Here is a 24,626-nt window from a genome sequence, read left to right on the forward strand (position 1 = left end):
AAAAACATTAGTAAATTACGCTAACAGATCCCTTCAGATCAGTCCCTTCAAAGATCGAAGAAGAGTACTCGTAGTTTCCAAGTCGCAGCCAATTCGCATTCTCCGCGGGGATACGAAAGAAAGCTGCCCGGTTGAAAACTACCGTAACACGAGTATCCCTGTGAGAAATGAAAAAATCGCGGGAAAAAACCTGCATCGAAGTGGAAACTTCCAGCGTGAAGAGCGTCCCGGCGCGAAGAAAAACCAGGCCTCGTTATTTGCTGCGTTTTGCTCGAGTATTATACTTTCTAACGACGAGCGGCGAGTAAAGCGTCGCGATCGCGAACAGACGTGGATCGTGATCAAAGCTGCCGACGCTGATGTCGCGGGATGTACAGGTGCATGTGTCGTCGGGGATGTTCGCCAATGAATCGATAACACATGCGCGATCCACGCTCTTTTTCCCGGGGGGCTGTCACATTGTGTGTTAATCAACGCTACACGCGCCAAGGGACACCGTGGACTTCCTTTCTCGGAAGCAAGGATCCGCAACAAAGCGGGCAAAAATCGGCAACACGAAATTGGACGAGGTTCCGCGAACGAGCACGCGACCTTGCTCGACATTTTAGCCCGATCTTCGCGTCCTTCTCGACTTTCTGCTCCGGTTTCGACCATCTTCTCGTCGATCGATGGTAATGTACAGTGGTTGTCAAAAGTTTTTAGGCAACCTGTCTCTTAGAAGGTTATTCGAAGCTTAAATTAATGGAATCTTCTCTACCTAATCTTCTTTTTCCCTTTCCTGACGAGATATTTTATAAGATGGAGTAAATATTACGTTTCCCGAGTTGCTTTCTATGTTAACTGCTAGGTCCTTTAGCAGTCACTGTAATTTGCTAATACGTAACTGGTAGATATAAATCAATTAAAAAAATGTCTTTGGTAATAGACACGGATAATATAATAATACATTGTCTCGAACGAACATCGAATTGAATTTATTATTTAACGAAGTAAGACAAATCGAATTATGAAATATTCCATATGAATTATATATCCGAGGAGACACTGAATTTTCAATTTTTAATTTCTTTTTCTTTTTTTTATTGCTTCTCGAATCAGCAAGAACTAGCAAATCTTTAAAATCTTGCATAATGGGTGAATGTTGCAAGCAGCGGGAAGAAATTTTCTACGTGTAATCATCTTCATCTAATCTCCCTTATATCGCCATTAGTTTTCTTTTCAACTAGACACGTACACATAAGATGGAATCTTAAAAACAGCGTGTTCATAAACCTTCGTCTCAAGTATACTCCTTACACGTGTTCGATATAGAATAGAATTTCAAAGAAGCGAGTCCTATTCTCCGCTTCCACTTGACGAATTCTTTCAATAAACCCTGTGAACTAATCAAACAGCGCGGTTGTTCGTATCGATGCAACCCCAAATGTATCCGTATCGCAAACGCTGGAGCATCTCTCTCGCTATCGAGAGCGTGCTGGTAACAGCGGCAATAATTAACAAAACTAAATACACGCGGGCTGCATTATTTATCTGCCGCGTTCGCGAGCAGCAAATTTCAGAATATTTACCTTCACGCGGCCCGTTTCATCGGCATCCTAATAAACGTCCGTATATTCCGGCTGATTTAAAAATAGTCGTAAATACGGCTCTCTCGTTCTCCCTGCTCGATCCTCCTCCTGCTCTCTCTCTCCCTCTGCCTGTTTCTCTCACACCCGAGCTAACCAACCGGCCAACCAGCGAGAGAAAAATCAATTAAGCCGCTTATGTGAAATATCGATGCAATTACGCGCGATTGCCAAATCTAGCCGGGCTATCGATGGCCGTATTATCGAGCGGCCGGGAGCTCGACCATCGCCGATTTCACCTGCGATCCTCTCGCGCCCCGTCACTTTTTCATCCGTCGCTGTGTTTTTATTAGTCGAACCGAACCGCGGGGATCGCGCTATCGCACGCATCCATCCGGACAATCCGGATCCGTGGAACGCTCAGCCTCGCGAGATTTATCGTTGCACGAGCATCGCACGATCACTTTCGTGTTCTATCGTTAGATATTACATTATCGGCAAGAACTTTTGCAGAGCAACGATAATCGCGTTTATTCCGAACGACGTCTAACCAAGGTTGAATATTACGTAATTATATTACGTAATTAAATACGCACGTTATATTACGTAATTGCAGGAGAAAAGAAGGTACGTAACGAGTAGGCAGACTGATTCTGCACTCGGGTCGGAATCTCGAGTGAGAGGATTTATCGAGGAATTCGCGGTCAGCGATTCGCTCGTTCGATAAGAGAATTTTTGCTGCACCGTGCACTAACGTTTTACCGAGAAATCAGCGAGGAAGCGCGATAGACGAGAATTATTCAAATCAATGAACTCTGACAGCACAGCGTGAGGAACGGGAGGGTATGAAACGGAGAAAAAGTCCGCGATTAAGAGGCATAGTAAACAGTAATATTAATGAGAGTTCCACCGGCTGTCATGTTCGGCTATCGAACTGTCCCGCGAGCCATCGATAGCTGACTACGCTGACGCGCGACTTTATTATTCATTAACGTGTCGATTAACTCCAATGTCGTCGTGATGCCTGAACCCCGCCGCTTTGTTGCAGCTAGCCTCGTAAACTTTGTACGCGTTCTCGCGTCACTTCATAAAACACATCTGCGTTCACCACGTGCCGTAAGACTCGCTTATCGATTCGGTTTTTCATTTCGAATGGGATATGAACCAGGAAAGTACTTGCATATGGAGAAACTTGCAATTAAGATAAAGATAATATCGAAGTAAATTTTGTTTAGAAGAATGGCAAAGAGAGGCTGTAGATAGATGCGTATTTATACGAAGTGTATCTTGAGAATATTCTTAACCCTCTGAGCACTGATTATTCTGGATACGAGCATTTACTATAAATGAAACATACGATGAATGTTTAGAATGAACCAAGTACAAATTGCTTGTGATCAACATTAAAATGCTTGACAGTTTGAACACAAGTATACTATACGTAAGAGTAATTAGAATTTATAGGAATATTTAACCTATCGATTTCACTTCTTATTTCATCCTGTAAAATAATGTAATAGACGAAACGTTTGTTTTTAGCATTTTAATGGCAATTCAATTTCGGCCATACTTTGCCAGACGCATAAACTACGAAACGAGCGAACCAATTTTTACTTATCGTTGCTAGAATGTAGCTTAAAATTACTCGACTATGCTAAAAAATAAAACAATACCAAATGAAAAATTACGAATAAGTAGTCCGCATGATCATCGTAACTAGTCATTCTGGCTATACCTCATACAGCAGAATATCAGAAATCGATAACAATATGCAAGCAACATGCGATAACAAAATTGTCATGTGCATTCGATAAGACTTGTGATATTAATGCATTGCACTAGCACTTTCTTGTCGTTCGAGTAGAAGGGAATACAGAGTACTCGCTTTAAAAGCGGATTTCTAAACGGCAGCTAACTGAGACACGCGGTAAGGTAGCCGGTATCCGGGGACGAGGTTTTACGCAGGACACCGAGATCTCTGGAGCAGCATGAAAAAGGGGTTACAAGGCGCAGAAGTTCACGACATGAAGGCCTCATTATGCCGCGCGAGGGAAACTCGAAAGGCAGAAAGAGGGACCCCGATAGCGGCGCGGCACGACGTGGCGAACCGTTCGGGGAATACGGGGGCGGAAGATGGCGGTGAAACAGAACTCCAAGAGGGACAAAGAGAGACGAAGGCCGAAAGAACAAAAAAGAAAAGGAGGAGAAGGAAAAAAAAAGAAGGCCCCCGATAACCAGCCGATACCGCCGCTCGCTGAAAACACAGAAAACAGAGAATCAGCCTCATTACTTCTATCTTCCTCCTTCTCTCTGCCTCCCTCTCCTACATGCGCCGATTTCCAGGAATTCTCCGTGATCTTTGGTCCCCGTACACGCTTTAACACGCTCCCACCCCTCCCTCTTCGTCCCTCGTTGTATCTCTCGCCTCTCTTCCTCGATTCTCTCTTCATTTATTTCTTTCACCCAACCTCCCCGTGCCTCTTCAACCGTCTTCGGCCAGATAGTTGTCAGAAACCGGAGGATATCTGGTCCCCAGGCTTTTTCCCTCTTTCGACACGAGGGAGGAAGAAAGGGGGCCAGGCCAGAGGGGACGGAGACCACAGAGTCGACGAACCGTCGATTAAGGATCTCCACGAGAAGCACGAAAAGTCCCAGCAAGCTTGAGGAAGGTTGTTACCAGAGGAGGACTCTACACAGCAACGGAGGAGAGAAGGAGGAAGAGAGTGGAGGACGACGAGGACGGGCCCTCCGTTGACAGGACTCGTTCCTGCCGAATCGAGAGGGTCGATCTAACTGTTTAAAGTCCGAGGATAGTAGGAAAAAACGATCGGGCGCGGAGGTGGAATGGGCCCCCTTTCACATTGGGGCCCCAGATGGGTCGCAGCGCACATAGCAGATAGAGGGATCGATAGAGACTCACGGAGATTGTTTCGAGGTCTGCGTCGGTTCGCTGCTTTAGATCGTAGATCGACGTCTTGTTAAGCTAACGAACCCCTTCTAACAATCGGTCTCCGGTCAACAAAACGGAGAGTCGAATCGAAGTTTCGGACCGTTTGACGATAGTTGCATTGCAGTTTGTATTTAAGCGCATGGCTGGAAGTGCACGTTCAACTAAATCGTTTGATTTTTTGGGATCTTTGTTGATCGCGTTTCAGCCACAATTAATATATTTCGTACAAAGTTATCCGAGTGTTTATATTAGTAGGTGTGAATTATATGAGCCATACTGATCAACTTTGTAAACTTAGAATTTGGAGGAACACGATGATACAAGCTTAGAATTTACTCTCATCTACGTCTGCTTCTTGCAATAAATGAACTTATCTCGAGTTGTCCTAGGATGTTTAACTTATAGAAACGAATCATTTCTTAAGAATTGAAGAGAAACGAGAGAAACAAAATGAAGAAACTTGGAAAAAATGTGGTTGATCGGTTAAGAAGTTTATACATTGATGAAATATAAACTGTTCGAAACGTTGTAAGCTTTATTACGAACATTGACGATTTCTCACGAGGTGCAACAAAGCAAGAATCGAACAGTTCCTCGACTGAAAGGAACGCTTTGTTCATCGAGGACGTATCGCGATCGACCAGCTAGACGAGATAGAATCTCCTCTAGCCTCGACGAGAGAACGAACGTGTTTATCCGCGAGCGATTGCGACACGATATGTTAATGCCCGGGCTGCGCTCTTCCCACGTGACGCTGACATGCGTTTCCATCGTGTCCTGGAAAAATATTCCGCCCCAACGACGTGTATCGATATACCCGTGAGCGAATATAATTTCGTCAAGCCGAACAAATCGCTCGTTTGCTATTAAAACAAAGTCATCACAAACGGCGAAGTCAATTTTAATTTGCAAAATCACCAATCTAAATCAAGGTTCCTTCAAATCTATTGATCGGGTCGTTTCCTAAGCCAGGAACTTCTATAATCACGAAACTAACAATTAATAATAACAAATCGATTTTCGTTAACTATTATACGATACGTGGCACGTAAAACGATAAGAAATTACTTTGTCAAAGAGATCGGCAACTCATCTTCGTCGACCGACGAATAATTACAATCTCTGACCATCGGCACCGTATCTTATCCCATTCGAGAAATATCCATATCGATATTCGATAAGAACTGGCACGCCAAAATTAACTGTGACTCAGGAACGTCTGTTTCATTTAGATAACGAAGAAATGGGAAAAAGGAACGGAGTACGAGGCATGAAATTGAACCGGCTGCTTCGCAATCAAACGAATAATTATTTCCAAACGGCTGGTATTTCTATACCTAGACGAATAGTCGTGGAATATGTTTAAGGGATAGATACTACGATCCAAGCCTCCATTCGACAGAAATTAGGTCCAGCCAGAGAGGTTCCACGGTCGCGGACAAGACCAACGCAACGGAGAGACCTCGTCGAAGATGATATCTGTGGGCAAACAAGCCGGCACGTTAACGAGCCCACGGGACCAGAGGGAAACGACGAAAAGGGCCGATAGACAGGGCTGAAACGACGAAGAAAAGCCTGGATGGGCGCCGAGCAAATGCCTCGTCCGTCGGTGACAACTTCGATGAGACTGATGCTATCTGCACGTTAGGTAACCTGACGAACTCGTGTCCCGAACGCGAACTGTTCGAACCGTACAGTTTCTATACGATCTGTAGAAATGCGTGGGCGAGGTCGGAGGTGTTTGTACCATCGTGAAAAAAGCTCGTAACCGTGTGACATCGTTTGAAAATGAAAGAAAAAGAAAAGAAAAAAGAAAACGGAGATGGAAACGTGAGATCGGAAGATATAGAAAGGCTCGTTCCGACAAACAAACCGTGCGCAACGGTCACTGGCGTGCACGGACGATTTAAGGCGGCATGCTTTTCCAGAAATGCGATTCTCCAGCTCGTTTGAGGTATAAACAATATTGTAATTGAGGATTAACGAGAGAATAGCATGCGGCCCGCTACCTCGTTTACCGAGGGGAATCGATTCGCTGAACAACGTTTAACAGAGGTTCTCAATAGAGCTAGAAACGTTTTTAATATTTCCTAAAAGAAAATGCACGTTCAGGATGAAGATTTGAAAAAAAATTTTTCCATAAAATAGTTATAGTTCTATACAATCAAAATCTTGTATATAGGCGTTTACACTATAGATCTGTATATGCAGCTTCATTTTAATCTTGGAAAAGTCAAGACGTCGACCCTCGATTTCCCTGCTGCGAGTAACGTTAAATCTATCGACGAGGAAACAATTTCCTCGCTCTAGCACGCGATCGAGGCGAATCGAGGAGAAAGTCTTGCTGATTGCCGCGTTTCAGCGAGCAGAGGCCGTTTCCACTTTTACGTTACGCGCGAAAATTCCTCGAGGTCGCGGCTACGACATCCTTCTCGCGATTCATCGTCTTAGAATTCTCCTCGCGAAGAATCTTTCCTTTAAAATCGATATCCGGTTGAATATTCTCGATTCACTCGGATCGAGCAAAAGATTCAATGCGCATAACGTTGGATAACATTTTACGATCGTAGTGATTTCATTGTTGATCGCGTCGCGTTAGGATAAAGATCGCGATATTCAACAAGGTAACTCGCGCGGCGATACGCTCGCGGATAAAAAGCGCTTCCGTGCTGATCGTGGTGAAACGCGACGACGTTTGATCCACGGGGTGTTGCGTTACCGTTTAGCGTCATTTAATTAATACCGAACGTGCGAGCGCAAGTCGCGAACGAGAATGTGCCTGATCGAAATCTCGTCACGAAACGGCCGATGTTTCTCATGCGATGAATTTTAAAGGCCGATGACAAATATGCGACCGGCAATCGTCGACGCTTAGCGAGAAGAATTCGTGACATCATCGGTGAACGTAAAGATACTACGTGCTTCGTTTACTTCTGGCTAGAATTATTCGATGAACATTATGCGATGTAGTTGAAATTAATATTCACAGTTTACTGTATTTTCATAATACAGCAATATTGATTAGATGTAAGTTTTGTTTGCAAATCGTTTCTCAATTTTCTCAGAACATTCACTGGCCACAAACGCGTGTAAAAGTTTCTTCCTGGAAAAATACGAGTTTTTTCGCAGTTCGCTCTTTTTAAATGGCAGTAAAGAATAATCAAGCATTTGCACTCCAAAAATTCTTACGGTACAATCAGTTTCATCACATCATTACAGCGGATATCAATGTTTTTAAATCAAGCGTTCCGTTTGGTTAGTAAGTTTATTTATAAGTGGACAAAGACAGACACGTCGTTAATGAAATATTCGTAGAACAAGTAACTATTCTTAGGTAACGTTTCAACTAAAAAATGTATGCTATCGAAATTTATATCATCGACCATTTCATTTCCGCACTTGTCCTTTATAAAATTCAGCAGGATCGATTCTTACTGTAATAAATGAAATCCGAATTTCATCAAAATCTACTTTCCATAGTTAATACTAATTTCAACAAATCTAATTTTGACAAATTTCTTTCATCAATGCTAGTTTCCATCAATTAAAGCTAATAGGCTATATATATATATATATATATATATATCCCGAATGTAAATGGAGCAACACTGAACGAATCAATCTTCGAAATATCATAGCGTTCATCGTAACACATAAGGATAATACAAATGTATGGATCTGTATAATAATTACGTACTATTTCTAGAATCAATTAATTCACCGAAGGTCGTTAATAAATGTATTGTTGACTAATTCGATCAAATTCCGGAATTTTGAAATACACGTTTCGACACAATCTTAATTAATCATATACTGAACAATACTCGCGAGGCGCGATAATCGATCTTAATTACAGACAGATTTCGAAGAATTCTCATCAAGAAATCGCAATCGCCTGTGATTCCACTTAAGATACAGCTTTTGAGAAAGAACGTCTATTTGAAAAAGAAACCTCTTAACAAAGACATTATTGCAATCTATGGACCACCTTATCGACGCGCTATTACGAGTCTAATCGAGGACGATGAAACGGCTTAAGGAACTCGCGACACCGTTTTCCCAAGTTGTTCCTACGATCGACACAGCGAAACGCGCGCTTTTGATTATTATTGATCAACCGTTTTGACTGTGGCGTGTACTTACACGAGCACGCAGAAAAGTGAGAGGACGAGCACGAGTAGAGTACACCTATACGATACACACGCAACAAAAGCGAACTGGCACGCCACGCGGCTCTATAACGTTGCCACGACACAGCGAATATAGAGAGACGGGCGGACCTTAATGAATCTTTATGGGATGGTGTCGTGAACTTGTGTACCCTCCGGTGACTGACTGAACCCGGCCGCGCTAACCATTGGCGCGTCTCATCACCGCGGAATGCTTCTATTCTGGTTTGTTCTCCGTTCTTTTTTGTGTTCAACCAGCGTGAAAATCAAGGCGAATTTGCTTCAAACTACCAATGTACCCGGAAATTTTAAAGGGTAAGAAGAGGGTAGTTCGTCAGCAGGTGGTTTGGATGCTTGGCAAGGTATGTACGAAGCGGGACGTTTTGTTCGTTCGTGGAATTTGTGATAACCGTTTGCAATCCTGATGACGAGATTGTCGACATAGGAATTGAAATTTTTTATTAGAATGAATGGAATATACTGGAGGCTCGCTATTTTATAAGAACGAATTAGAAACTGTTAACTGGGAGAAGAGACTCAAATGGCAGGAGTATTCTCGATGACTCATGGATTAATCGATTGATAATTTATTATAATGTTATAAAATTCCATAAAATTGTAAAGTACGTAGGTGTGAGAAATAGCGGCACAGTTAAAATCCTTGAAATTTCCTTTCATATTAAAAAACGCTATTCGACGATGTAAATTGATTGGGAAAAAAGTTACAAATGTTCGATTAACAAAACTCTAGTCTTTGCTGAATCGATAGGATCTAACTTCCCACCTTTAAGATACATAGATATATTATATCCATTGTACGAAATCAATCAATTCGATTAAAAAATTCTGTAAACCTTGTCTATTTTCGATAGAGAATTTTTCATTCGAAGATAATTCATAGAGAGCAAAAAAAAAAAAAAAAGAAAACGAGGGGAAAGCATTACGCCAATGCGACGGGTTGCTCATTAGACCCGACGCTGGCGTTGCCGCGGCTTTGATAGTGTTGACGCGCGAGTCGGTGTTCGTAAAATTTGAAGGGCGTGCAGAAGGTCCGTGGGGTCTCGACGAGTCGCGTCTTGATTGTCATCAAGCCGTTGCTTGTCGCGTGATATTGTCATTAGCGCGCCGAACCCCGAAGAACGCTGGCACTCTCGTCCACGCAAAGACCCACTTCGCGTTTCGTTGATCGATCCACGTTGATCGATTCGTTCGAATGCTTCTCACGATCCGTCGACTTCTACAGTGTGAATCTTCATACGATCGATAAACATTCGGTAAACGTCGATTGCAAACCTGTCGATGGTCGACGATTAGGCGAATAATTCCGTCATCTTTTATTTACATACAAGAGCCATTTGTCTTTTATTTCTCTCGCTTTCCTTCTTTACATAATTTATATGTCGTGAAAGTAGAGTGTAGAATTGAATTTAAAGTGAATTCGAGTTTTATCAATTTTCCGTTTGGTTAATAAGTTGTACGATTCTATCGATAGACATCATAAAATGTTTGTTTTTATCGTCAAACGTGTGGAAAATCGTTGACTAAAGGAGTCGTAAAGCCGAACTTGCACTGTTCCACTTCGGAAGAACACGACGGGCGAACGTTGTTTTCATCCCCGTCTTTTATCCGCGTACATAAATTCGGCTTAAGCTTCAAAATCGAACAGCAACGCGTTGGATTTAGGGAAAAGGTTTAAAGAAAAAATTTAGGAAAAAAACGGGCATACCGTTATTGAATCAGGATTCTTATCGATTCTTATCGAATTAGTAGAAATTTTGTACCATAGTTACTGTCGACAATGTTTACCAACCAGTAATTCACATCGAAGATTGCTCCGGCTTAAAATGCTAATATTACACACTAAACGCGATACAAGAGAAAGTACTATTCATTCCGAAGCTACGTACAAACTACGTTCATAACTATATTTCCAACCAAAGGTCACTTTTCCAATTATCTGCCAATTATTATATCCAATTATTTATCAAACGTTACCATTTACACGATTAATTTCTACACTTTTATACCAAAAGACACTCCGGTATTTCTATTCTCGACAATCTTGGATGACCAATCGATCACAGGAAAAAGGCAGCTTTTCAAAAAATTATTTGCCACATAAATAGCTACGTTCTCTCGTACAATTAACAAAAAAAAAAGGAGTCATCGATGTACTTACCGGGATCCGAGGAGTCCAAACTTGCGGGCGCCTGTTGACTGAGAGGTCCGGGTGTGCCCCCGCTTCCGGGGCTGCGTGCGTCGTCATTACCACCCGCACCAGGGTACGAGAGTGACGAGGAGGGTGGCCTCTGTAACGAACAGAACAAAAAACGATCAGACGATACGCTCAGATACACAGCTCTCTTGCACTACATTAAAACAACACACGAAACGGCCACGAAGCATCGAACGACACGGTCATCGAGTTCGAAAAGGTCCCTTTCTTCGGTGTTACTCGAAACAAACGTCACGTCCGAAGGGTTGTTTCGAGGCGTACGCGCGCAATACCGTTGCCCATCCACGGGGAATACCATTGACGAGGCCGCGGCGGCCGATTTCGATCTCGATTAAAGGCGGAGCACACGTACCACTCCTCGAAAATGCCCATCGCATAAACGATTTGACGACGCGCGCGTCCTACGAATCGGCCTCGCGCCAACCGCTGAATATTCTCGAGCGTACGCTCGCTTATTCCGCGGGTGTAGCTGTGTGATAATCACGAAGCCGCGAACCTGCCCGTTCGGGAAAATACGCGCGGCAAATTGCCTGGCGGCCCCTCGTGCGAGGAATACGCGACCACGAGGCCCACGTTTCTTTGAACCGGAGCCTAATTGTTCCATTTCGGATCGTTTCGATGTCTCGTTCGATCTCGTGATTCGTTCGGGCTGTTTCGGACTGACGACTATGTATTTTGAATTCTCGTTCGTGGACGCGTATGGTATATTCAATGGCTACGAATAATATCGACACAACATCGTTGCACTTGTTGCAGCATGTACATAGCACAAATATAGAAAAATTCGCTTTATTCGGTAGTCCTTTCGTGTAATTGCAAAAATTTGATAGTACGAAAATAAAGAAACGAAACGTGATAAGAAAAAGTTAACTCATTGGAAAATAAGAGAGTGCGCCAATACTTTCGCAGCCATTGTATGTACATATGTACATGGAAATTTCTAGTGTTCTTCTTCTCATTTGACGTATTATATTCTTTCTTGTTTTTTTACTTACTGGTATGAGATTGTAAGAAGAGGAAGGACTGGTATAGTAATGAGGTATTGAATTCATATTGGAGACGGGGCGTTGTATACGTATTATAGATAGTGGTTGGAGAATCGAAACAGCATGAGTAATGTAAGAATGGAATTATTATTTTGTTAGCGTTCACGGTGTCGTTGATCGAAAGAAAGTTTTGCTACACGACTGGGAAACGAAACACTCGACTCGAGTAGTCGTTCCCGTTGAACCTCTTATTATTTGATCGACTACTAATATTTATTTCAATAAACGAGTAAATTCACTTTACGAACGCCAATCAATAAATTATTTTGATGTATACGCATAAAATGTACTCAATCCTCGTAAGTAAATACCATTTTCATTCATTTGTTAATCGCATTATTAACCCTTTCGTTATTAAAGTCGTATACGTGTGTATATTATTTATCAGTGAATTTTAAGCAGAAGAGAAATCATGGGTTCAGGCAAGATCGTTCTCCCCTGGCAGATTTGTTTACGCGAAAAGCAACAGTATCGATCGTGGCCCGAGGTCGTAGGATAAGAATTCCAGGCAGGTCGGTATCACGAAGCGAAATGTCTGGATATATCACGTCTGCCAGGGCAACAATGAGTGACAGCTGACTCCCACATGCTGTCATAGGCATCATCTTCGCGATAATGTACCGACTCGGTCTCCCTCTCTCGATTGGTCGCTCTCGTATCTGGTTAAAATCGTTACACGGTCAAATCTATAGGACCTTCCTGCGTCCCGAGGACGCGTTCACGTGTACACGCATCGACGACGGCGACGACGATGAAGCTGCTGATGAAAGCACGACCGAGGAAAAGATCGTCGTCACTGCGATTCACCGTGGAGATACGACGAATCATTGAAATTCCACGCGAACCAACCTAACGGAATTCTCTGATATAAAGTACTTTACTTTGGCAATGGAATAATCGCATATTCTAGCTTTTGTACTTTAGTTGCAATGTATGATACGTAAGTGGAGGCGCCATGGCGTTCGATTCGCGTGCTTTGTATAGAATTATAATGGCTACGACTTCACGTGGGTGGTAAGCTTGTAACGATAGAAAATATTGCAAACATGAGTTTGATCGAATGCGATAAGTAGATTGTAGGTATTTATGTGTTCGTGGGATGTTTGGATGTAAAGAAATTACACAGAATGTACGTAATATGGGAAAATATATAAAATACAGTAGCGAAATGTATAAATAATTATTGGAGTTTATGTGGAATTAATCAATTCTTCTCACTATATATGCATGTGTCTTTATTGCTTTTCTTAACAGGATTACGATGTCCCGCTTCAATCAGCATAACGAAATACAGTAACGTACATTCTTCCCACTATCTGCGATTCTTCCTTGTCGCATATAATAAAAATTCGCATGCAAATGAGTAGATTCAGATAGCAAGAATTGATTTGATCGAAGAGTAATTAAAGTTTCATCCAAATAAACAAACTTCTGCTTGTCGTATACAAAACGAAGCACTTCTAACAATAAATAGAAAGTGAAATAAATTCCAATTCTAGGTTCTACTACTTTCAAATTATAAACTTACATAAACACCCGCAGTCCTTATTAGACGAAGAGCAAAGACAATTTGTAAGAATTAAGAATAAAGACAATAGGTCATATCTCTATTGTATACAGATACGTATTGTATTATATTTACATTATCTGCATTTACGTGTCTCCATGGTCATTAATCTAGATTTAATAGCAAAGAAAATTGAATAGACACGGTTGTATACGTTCCAATTAATTTCACATAATTCTCGTCCGGGACGTCTTAATTTTCATTAGAAGGGGCCCGCGATCGTTCGTCCCGGACACACGGAGGATATATACGTCGCGCGAGCGAGTACAAGAGCGGTAACAAGCGAAAGGGGGACATTAATAATGCATCGGTTGTCGCTGGATTGCTTCCTACTAGCAGCAAGTACGAAACAAAGGGCGATGCTTGTCATTGTCACCTACGAGGCGAAGATGATCTTGTCGGCCACGATCGTTCCGATCGGTGAGTCTAATCCGAACGTGTTGACGAATCGATTAAATCAACCTTATTCCCTTCTACTATATATAACCACGTACAAAGCGAAGTATACGTATTAAAGATCGCTCAGAGTCAAAGGTTACTAAGTTTCTGCAGTTTTTAATCAACATCAAGTTCCATTGAATAAACATTTTCTTGTTCTCTAGGCTTTTTATTTTTGAATACAAGAAGAAAGAGGAGATAAAATACATATATGTATCAAGAACTTTATAGTAAAAAAGTGACAAGTGAAGTTGATATCTATGTAAATCTTTGTACTATACACTTTTTACCATATTGGCAAATAGCAAAAATTTATCCTGACACATGCAGGAAAATGTAAACGTAAATACAAGACTACGTTTTCCCTGTCTTTCGTAGGATAAGTTTTACAAAATTAAAGTTAAAATTACTTGTTTTAAGACACAAACACATTTTAATACTCTTCAAATACAGATGATGAAAACCTTCGAAACGCAGCACTTCACTTTCGGAGCAGTTATATACATCGGATCAACCATTTAATTACCTCTAATAAAGTTTTCATTCACCTCCGACCATTTTAAAATCGATGACTTCACCTAGTTACTGTTATCAAGTATAATTTCCTGTTACATTACAGAGCTATTTCTTCGTACCATTTACCTTCTTTAAACTATTTTTTATCTGCCATTGAATTTCGCATGGACGAACGACACGGTTTGAAGGTGGATCTTGCCCGGTGACGTCACTTCCTACTAAAGTCCCGTCGGTCTTTTTCGTTTTTTAAATGGACAGGCAAGGGTCCGGCTGCGTGACTTGTGTCGATGCAATGATAAACGGTTAACGGGTCGACGGGCTACGCGGTCTCGTTCCACCTCGTTGCCCGCTCTCTCTCTTTCTCTCCAATCTGTTCATCTCTCTGTTTTTATCTGCCACTCCGTCTACAGGCGCTCTTAAAGCGTAATTCGACAAACCGGATGTCTGGTCTGCCCCTTAAATAAATCAGTTTGCCCGCATCTCATATTCCACCCCCGCTCTGGTAACCGAGCGTTTCCCTCTCCGCCCCCTTTTCGACGATGGAAAACACCGGGTCAAAAGGCGTCCCCGAACGGAAGAAAAGCGACGAGCTAACAAGATGCTGGCGGGACGCGTGATCGGTGACGAAACAAGACTGACGATTGGGCGGTGATCACGAGTTTCGGTGAAACGGTCAACGCGTGATTCCTTTTCGATTTCATCCAGCGATTTCTCGAAATATACTGTTGCTCTCTACGCGAGTAAAATGGAGGAATTCATGGCCATAAGTTCACTACGTATTCAAACACTCGTAAACATCTTTTATGAATATATTACGAGCGTTATGAGAGGCATTCTGAACTTTCATTAGCATTTTTATGAGACTCGACTATCGTGATTATATTGGTAAAATTCTCAACAGATCTGAAAATATGTATACACATACGTACGAGTAAATGTAAACGATGTAAATTACAAGATAATTAGTACAAGTATTTCGTGAGACAGCTTGTGTACAGTGTGCACGAAAAATACTTATTTTTCAATGAAACGTGTTTTTTTTTTTTTTTTTTATCAGGTTCTATCTTTTATTACGTAAGATCGATGCGCGCCAGAAGGTAAAAAGGATGGTAAAAATGTTGTCGACAATATGCGAATACAAGGTTGGCAAAAGATTCTATCGCGAAGCATAAATAAAGATTTACTGCGCAGATGAGAAGTGTAACAGATACGCGGAGACAGTCGATAATTGATCGATGATCTGTCAACAGCTGTGTCGGTTCGAATGATTAGTGAATGGCATTCTTCGATAATTTGCGATCATGTACTGAATTTTAATTCGGATATGTCGCACACTGCACTAAACAAGAAATTAAACGTTTTTCTACAATAATTGTACGTTTCATTGAACAGTTACACGCAACAGAATTACTAACTGCTATAATAGATTAGATACTCTAAGATCCACTAGCTTTTTCAATCATGCGCATTTAGCATCTCAACTTAAATATTATCTCGCTGTTTCGATAACACGCACTGATTCACGCACCGATCAACGTTTATAAAATTTTGCAAATGTTTCTAAAGCATTAAGAAAGATATAAGAATCTAGTAATTATCGTAAACTATCTTTAGTCGTGGATAATTCTCAAACGCGCGACTCTGCAAAGCAACAAGCCAAATTTGAGCATAGTTGAAAATGTGAAAGTCGGAAACGTCAGGTTCAGAAGAGAGAGAACAATAGTAAATAGGGGATCGTAGTTCACAGCGTAAACGCACGCGGACGATAAATTATAAGGCCGATGGTCGAAGTGGCGACGCGAGATGCGCCGTTATCGGCGTGGTGATCGCAAGCCGATGACTTACGCGCTCGTACTTCTCGCGCGCCTCCGAGTCATTGTACCCACGTATTAATTGGTCGTCGTAACATAATGCCGTATAATTATGTAATTAGCGGCCGAGCATTACTCTCGCTGACTGTTTTACGGGCGAGATACGTAAATCTCTGCAATTAATTTATTGGTGCTCCGGAGGAAAACGGCCAGACGTCGCACGAGTCCCAACGATAGAAAAGGACAGGCACACCATAAGATGTGTGTAGGAGCGACGAAGAGAGCTATAGATGAGTCTCTAAAAGAGATGGATGATCCGTGAGGAGCAAGGAAGACGAAGTTTCTAAAGAGAAAGAGGATGAGAGTCTCGAGTCTGGATCGTAGAAGCGAGAAAGCGCGAAAGGTTCGAGAGCGTGGCCATCGAGCGAGGCCAAGATTCATCGAGGCTCGAGCCTGTCTAGGTCGTTTCTCGGCTGGACGAAGAGGAGGCGGAGAAAACAGGCGCAGAGGCCGTCCACGATAGCGAGTGTCGAGGGCGCGACGCGGAATGATCGCCGGTCGCGAGTGACGAAGACGAGTTACCAGAAGAGAAGAGAGAAAGAGAGAGAGTCGAGCTTTCTCGGTTCGGTCTCGCGGTCTTGAATTTCTCGACGATACCGGGTGGCTGTCCGCGGCGATCATAAATTACGATTTATTGCGGAGCCAGCGCCTCCGCTCGACGGATTATCTTGCCGTTATGTCAGCACGCCACAATTATATTTACATTTTCCTCGGTAATGGAATTCCGGCCGGCTTTGCCACGGAAGTCCCAGCGATCGCGGCCGGAACAGCGGATTTTCTGGGTTGTCGGTTTCGCGCCTGACACCGCGCCGCGGGAAATCTTCAACGGGTGCCTCGTCGCCCTTGCTGCTTCCGGTCGAACAAGGACGACATAGAAACGGTAACTACATTGGTTCACGAAAAAGTATTTGGACATTTGTCAGAGAATATTTGTACGTCTATATCGTACGTGTTATATAAAACATCTTGAATTTTCATTAGCTCTGCAAGGAGACACGACCGTCATCGTATTGATCAAGCTTGAATTAAATCTGAAAATATGCGTAGAAATTGTACGGTACTTAATGAAATTATTTAATGAAATTCTTAAATGTTTCGTATAATACGCGTAATATATTTATAAAGAGTATCTGCAAGCGTTCGAATATTCTCGCGATCCTGTATAGGTGTTCGCCGAAGATGTTATTTTATAGTTTGCGACGAATCATATATTTTTATTTTCTAGAATTGTTATTCATAATATTCCATATATAACACAGAGAGGTAGATGAATATTGTGTGACGTGGTTAAAGCGATGAGCAATTTCTTCAAATTCTATTTCGATGAATTTCAGTTTCAATGATGTGTACTCGGCGAATCGGGGGAAAAAATTGCGTGGAACATTAATTTTCTTCGTGAACAATATAGCAGAGACCGTTTCACCAGTTCTCGCCATTACGATCCATCAACGCCATTTTATCGGCGCGATCGTAAGCGCGATTATAAATAATAAAACGGGCACGTGCACGTCGATCCTGGGTTCAATTATTTCAAAACGAGCAGCTTGTCGATGACGTTTATTGCATCGAGTTAATTTCACACCTATCGTTTGAAAACCTACGCGATCGTGCTCTTCGTTCGACGCTCGCCGAAATGCTGACTCTTGTAATGGAAAAGAAAGAGGGAATCCGAGGGGTGGCAGAATTTTTCATGAATTTTACGTTTCTGTCGGTTTTATATTTCTTATCGGTACGTTGCGCGATCGTCGTACATCGTAGACGAAGACCGAAGGAACGTAGGGACAAGTGTGATAAATGACAGAGCAATTATGTATTGACAGTCTTCATCATGCTTGCACGCATCCATACCATGTTTTACGTTCAGGTGCGTTGCATAATGCCCGCGTGTTTCGCTTTTGTTCGTCAAGGAACGTAGTTGCGTCGTGTTCCGACTACCTACCGCCATTGAATACGAGATCGATGCGAAGATCGCAGATATCGACCGATTAAACAGGTAGAAAGAAACACAAGCTATAAAAAGGGCATAAAATTCCGATTCCATGAATTTAACTCGGAATTATGTCAATTTAAACATGTACCATTTTATACTTAACGCTAGGACTAATAAAGTAATTACGCCGATCAATTAAAATTGATCAATTCCCTTTTCAATATTCGGTGTTCCAAAAAACAGATGAAATATTTTCATAAATTTATGTACTACAAGGAGACAATACGAATAATTATGAATACCAAGGTATAACGTTTTTCATTTTCTAATCTTCAGTTTCTTTTATATTTTAATTGATGAAATTGATCAGATATCGTTCTTGTGCGACTTTTACACGTACATACATTTATTCTCATCACGCTGCTCTAATTGTAACCATCTATAACGTGTCTATAATATGTTCCAGTACACACACACACTGTAGATCAGTACTTCTAGTGTTAACAGACTGATAGCCAAATAAATCAAGCGAAACTCGCTAAATATAAATTCTCTTTGCCGCTTTATCTCGAGTATAAAGAAACTTCAAGCGAGATAACGCAACGAGAAAAATTGTTGGAGCAAGTATGTTCACACGAGTCCCACTGAACAGAGGCCACAGGCTCTCGTCCGACTCGGACGAGAGAGTTTCAAGAAGGTTGAGCAGAGGAAGGAGGGCCGACACTCGACCAGCTGATGGATCTAATCAACATTCCTCCCTAATCACAATATAGTCGCCTCTCTCTTTTCCCCGGGGATCGCCACCAAGCCTCTTCCTCTTTTTCCTCGTATGCGAGACGCTTCTTCTCGCCGAGAGCCCGGGACCCGCAGAGATTTGCAGATGCGTCCGGCCGACGCATTCGTTTTAATTTAGCCGCCGTATAAATTAGACTCCCAAATGATCGTGCTCCTTCAAAAAACCGCGGCGACCGGCGAAAAACCTACGTCGCCCGGTGATCCTCCGGGCTCCTACGTTTCTTTCGAAATCGAGTTTCACGACTTACGATATCCTGCCTTTGTTGCTGTCGACCGACGACGACGCGACGATCCAAACTGGTCGTGCAACGCAAACATTTCTATGCAAAAATGACTAAAACATCGTGATTCACGATATCCATCGTTGTTCAAACCATCGTGCCGACGTAGGATTAACACGGACAAGACCAATTGTCAGGCATAAAATCCTACAAAGTTTCCTCCATAGAGCAGCCCACATCGTCCAGCAGAAAAAGTTTCTTCAACGATAAAACCTTCGCTATTACTCTACGGCTACGATGTTGCGGGACATCTATATCGCGAACAGAGATGAAGAAAGCGAGGAAGGGGCGGCAAAGAAGGAAACGTAACTGATCGACCCGCATGAGCTCGGTATCTCGATAGCCGGCAAACTGAGGATGGTTCTCCGGCTGCAGAAGGCAGGGGATTTTAAGCGACGTCGATCGACGCCTCGTCTACGAGGCTCGCAGGTAACGATAACAGGAACCAGATCGCTGGTACAACAACGCGGTCGAGCCGGCAGCTCCAACGAATACGCTACGAACAGCTCTCCGACTCGTATCTAGTAGCACGGTGGCGCAGCGTTCTTCGGCTAATTGGTTTCCCGTGTTGCGTTCGCCTCCCTCGGGATAAGGCGGTCACCTTTCTCTTCTCTCTCATATCGTTCACCTTTTTTCCATCGTGAACAACCTTCCTCACGTCCTTCGCGGTTTCCTTCCTTTTTAATCTCTTCATCGACGAAAAGTCCTGTGATTGGTCAGTGAGAATTATCGACGAGGACTTGTTAATTTTACGCATTTTCTGACTTTATAGAACGAAAATTTGATATTTGCAAACGTGCTTTGGTGTCCTTGGTTAGAGATTCCGAGTCTCCAGAATCTTTATTTTTGCTCTTAATTAATGCCACAAAATGCAATGCTGATTTCCTTCATTTTCCTGCCCTACCTCTTCTCCGTCTTAATAATCCACTCGAAGATCAACGATACTCCCATTATTCCCACAATAAAGCTATCCGCGTAACAAAACCTTGATATCATCACCGACAATATTATTCCAACAACACACTAATCCCACCTCTCTGAACAACTTCAAACCTTTATACTATCCAATCTTTCAACACTCGCGCTAACTCCTTGATTCCAGGTTGCTCGTCCGGTTTCCTGCTCGACAGTTCGAAAGGAAGATCGATACCAGTGGACGGATTTACAATGCAAATCGGATATTCAAGTGCCAGCGACCAATCAGGATCGGTGGATCGCGACGTGGCGGCTCTAACGAGAGGGTGCGCGAATTTTTATCGCACGCCCGCGCGCGCGGATCGTACGAAAGGGGCGCGTGCGTACGGGACGAACGCTGTCCGCTAACGATTGCCAAGAGGCGAGCATCTTATCGTGAGTTGCGATCGCATTAAGCGTGGACAGTGACACCCAGGCTCCGCCGCTATTATATACGTTCATTAGCGAAAAATAATCGAGGGTTCAGCGAGCGGTGCTCGCGCGGCCTCGTCTCGAGTCGTTAAAGACGCGCGCGTTGCACCAGTAGGCTTTGTCTTTCCGGCGGATAACAACGCGAGCAACGTTCCTCCGATCGTCTATCTGTTATTGAAAATTATGCCGGACGCCCGTCGACGCTTTATTTGGCGCTGTGTAACGAGGAAAACGCAACGACGGAACGAGCTGTCTGGCACGGAGCGTATCTCGAGGGGCCGAATGACGAATTGCACCTGCTGACTCGGTAATGCGCTACTTGCATTTGTGTGAAATCTGGAAATAACGTTTTTCAGCGATGGTTTCGTTTAAGAATGTTAATGCTTTCAGGTTTCTAAGACTGAAGCTTATTTACGAGGCTAATGAAATTTTGACGCCGTGAGTTATTTCGAAGCGGTGAACTAGGAATTATAGAGATTGTCTTAAATTTCAGACTATTCTATTCATAACTAATCGTTAGTTAAAACTTTTCTACGATATTTATATTCTTATTGTTTCAGTAAAATATAATACGAGAGTTTGAGTATTACATTAGATCCTGTCCAGTTCTTTGAGTCACCTTTGATACGATTAAATTCTTTCCGCGTTAACAAATTTCGAACGTCTGAGAAAAGTACGAAATAATTATTACCGATAAGCATGATTCTCCCGATTCTGATTTTTTGCTAGAGACTTTATTAAAATGTTAAAAAACTTCATTTTTTGTTAAAAGAAGTACAAGGTTCGACTACCGCAGCACAGTTAGATAAACTTGTTTACAGCTTCGCTCCGATATATAATAATCTATATTTTATATCAATAACAGGCGGCTATAGCTAACGAAGAAGTAACTTCTTGTTAGAAATTGTAGATTGGTAAAAAAGAGTATTTTCCAAGTATTAATTCGAGTTTCGACTTTATTTTCAAGATTTACAGATTAGTTGGACGGACAGAGTAAAATTTGTGAGAACCACTGATCGACAGAGAGCGGAGGGAGTCAGAGAGAGACAAACCGGACGGACGAAGCCTTGATAGCGACCACTCTGTTCACATATGTTAACGTATTCACACAGGCATCGTGTGACATATACTAACGTACACATACGGTAGACACATGATCGAGCGAGGGTAACAGCAAAAGTGCCCCAAAATCCGGCAGACCATGAAAATGCCACTTTTCCAGACGGGAAATTGTCCCTGGGAAAACGTTAAATCAAATTGCCAGAAGGACTTCCAATTAAAGAGCAAGGGAATAAAATAATCGACACAGTGAATCTCAATCAGACTGTTACTTATCCTTGCTGTCAATGTACTTTCCTGTAGTATCTAATAATAATACTCCCTAATTCCTTTAGCAAGGATAATGCTTTCTCATAACTCATTGCATTATATGTATAATTCTTATTAATTTTTCTGTTTCTATCCTAGCAAATCGAATGACTCTACAAACGTTGTCTTTGATCATCTCTGATATTATTGCGCGATTAAAACGTATAAAAATAATTTTACCCAAGAAATCACAATGGAAGATATTCGAGAAAATGTATGTGTAATTCTATATACACACGATGTAAGAAGAACATCAGAAGGCCATTCGAAAGTTCCTCAGGACCAGAATCCACCGTTGCAAATGCGTAAAATTTCCGCGAAAAGTTACCAATTAATTTTGTTCATTTTGATCATTCCGGTGTTAATATTTTCTAGCACATTCACATGGTATTTGTTAATTTAATAATCCCTTATTTTCTGTTTCCCACGAAAAATCAGCATTTGAACCACAAAAGAACCTCCTGAAGCGGTTAGCAGATCGATGGAGCGATCGAACGCGAATATTTCCAGAAACCACGGGCTCGGCAACGACATTACCGGAGCCGCAACCCCTAGGCGAGGGTGGATCTGATACAGAGGCGCGATAAGGCGAACCGGAGAGGCCATGACATGCGGTTCGCCGTCTGTCAGTCGGTTTCGTCCGCATCCGGGATATATTCACCGGTTGCCACACCCGTGTCACGTGCTCTCCCTTGATCGCGCATCACCAAGGGATCACACATACGTACATAGATACACACCATACGGTCCCCTTTTTCGCGGAATATGGATCCGTGCACGTAAAATGCATCCATATTTAACGGGAATAAGAGAGAAGAAACAAAGTTCGTGATGCAAATTTCTATGAAAGCCTGCCCCAACGTCTCCGAGGCGAATGGAAGGATACGTCACCTCAATTCTCAGTCGAGAGCTCTCGCCGTATCTATCTCCCATGAGCGATCAAATATAGATTTGCATCGAGTGTGCGAACGCTTTTTGAGGAACTAAGGTTTTTCGTGACTGGAGGACGGTTTTACCTTTTGGCGATGCCATGTGTGATGAAGACGATGTGGTTTTTGACGCGGGTATATGTGTTTTAGCGTCCTTTGTACTCTGAGAAGAAATTCCTCGAATATTTAACGTCTTGCGATATGCGTATAATTAGGTATGGAAAATACAAGGAGAAATTTGTGAGATTAGAAAATAAGAAAGATCGTCAATCGTTCGCCCAGTTCTCGCGAATGCTGTTGACTAACGAAATGAACGAATACACGAGTTTCCGAAACAAAGCTCGATATTTAAGTCGAGCAATATTTCTCCCAAATAAGTTCAACGCGTAGGATAGAAAAAAAATTTTCGATGAGAAATATTTTCGGAATTTTAAATATTCCATTCCTCGAGCGTACGAAAATAATTTCAATTTAGAATAGCACTGGAGTGTCCGTTCGATATTTCATGTGCCACGTGGAACATGGAGAATTTAATTCCGAGGTAAAATACAATACTCACGAAAGAAAGTCTACACGGAGTACGGTAATAAAGTTAACTGATAGTTCTGTTTGGCTTTCTATGCGCGAGCAAACGAGGAAATCTTCGCGATATTCTCACGAAGGCCGGAGAGCAGCACGGTCTCAATTACCGGAGGCGAAACCGGAAGCAGCGGCGGGCCTGTTATACGGCGACGGTCCATTCATTCGTCCCGTTGCGACACGAACGCGAAACCCTCGGCCGCTTGTTCTTCCTATAACGCTGCTCGCCTCCAGAACTCGACCGCTCAATTACGGCCTTTATTATTAGCGTGCTACTCCAGTCGTCGCTCATTATGCGCCGCTCTACTGTGATAACGAAACGCACGGTCAGCCAATAATGACCGTTTATCTCGACACGCGGTCTGACTTCTGTTCCAGTCGATTCCAGCCAGTACGATATCTGTCCAGAAACGGTGCATTGAACGGATCAGAATGATCTTTTTTCATCGTCACTTCGTTATATATATATATATAGTCATCCAGGCTATTTTAGGTAAATTGGTTCGCAATTTGAAGTGGATGTTGAATTTGTTACAATTAATAGGTAAGAGTATAGCGAAGATTATAAATGAAATTAAGTGTTATACATATATAGTACTTTCACTGCTTTATGAGACTGTAAGAAGATTGAGAAAAGCGATCGGATTATTTTTGTTGAGAATAGTATTTTTGTCTGCGATAGTATTATTTTTGTACATTTTTATGTGGAAATTACATTATTATTATTATTATTATTATTATTATGTTACAATTCTTCGTAACATACCAGTGTAACACATCGTTCCTTGCAGCATATCATCCATATGAAGATAATCATTTATTCTCCTAAGGAATCAATTACAGATTTAACGACAAGTTAATCTTCCTACTACAATTGCCCTAATATAGGAGAAACATTTTTAGGATATTTGTACGTTTTAAAATAGTTGCATAAGTAGACCGTTATATGTATATATGATTCATATCTAGTCTTAATATTTCATTTCCAATTGTAATAGCT

The 24,626-nt window shown here is 42.1% G+C and overlaps 1 protein-coding gene across 5 annotated transcripts in view; it reads right to left on the reverse strand.

Moving 5' to 3' along the window:
• The window catches only part of LOC122567954 (homeobox protein homothorax), a 499,979-nt gene that overhangs the window by 339,780 nt on the left and 135,573 nt on the right, over window positions 1-24,626 (reverse strand). For all 5 annotated transcript variants that reach the window (XM_043727144.1, XM_043727142.1, XM_043727145.1 and 2 more), the window contains exon 7: window positions 10,864-10,993. In XM_043727144.1, coding sequence (XP_043583079.1) covers window positions 10,864-10,993 — 130 coding nt within the window. The remainder of the gene's footprint in view (window positions 1-10,863; window positions 10,994-24,626) is intronic.

This window comes from Bombus pyrosoma, linkage group LG5 (assembly GCF_014825855.1).
Source record: "Bombus pyrosoma isolate SC7728 linkage group LG5, ASM1482585v1, whole genome shotgun sequence".
NCBI classification, from domain to species: domain Eukaryota; kingdom Metazoa; phylum Arthropoda; class Insecta; order Hymenoptera; family Apidae; genus Bombus; species Bombus pyrosoma.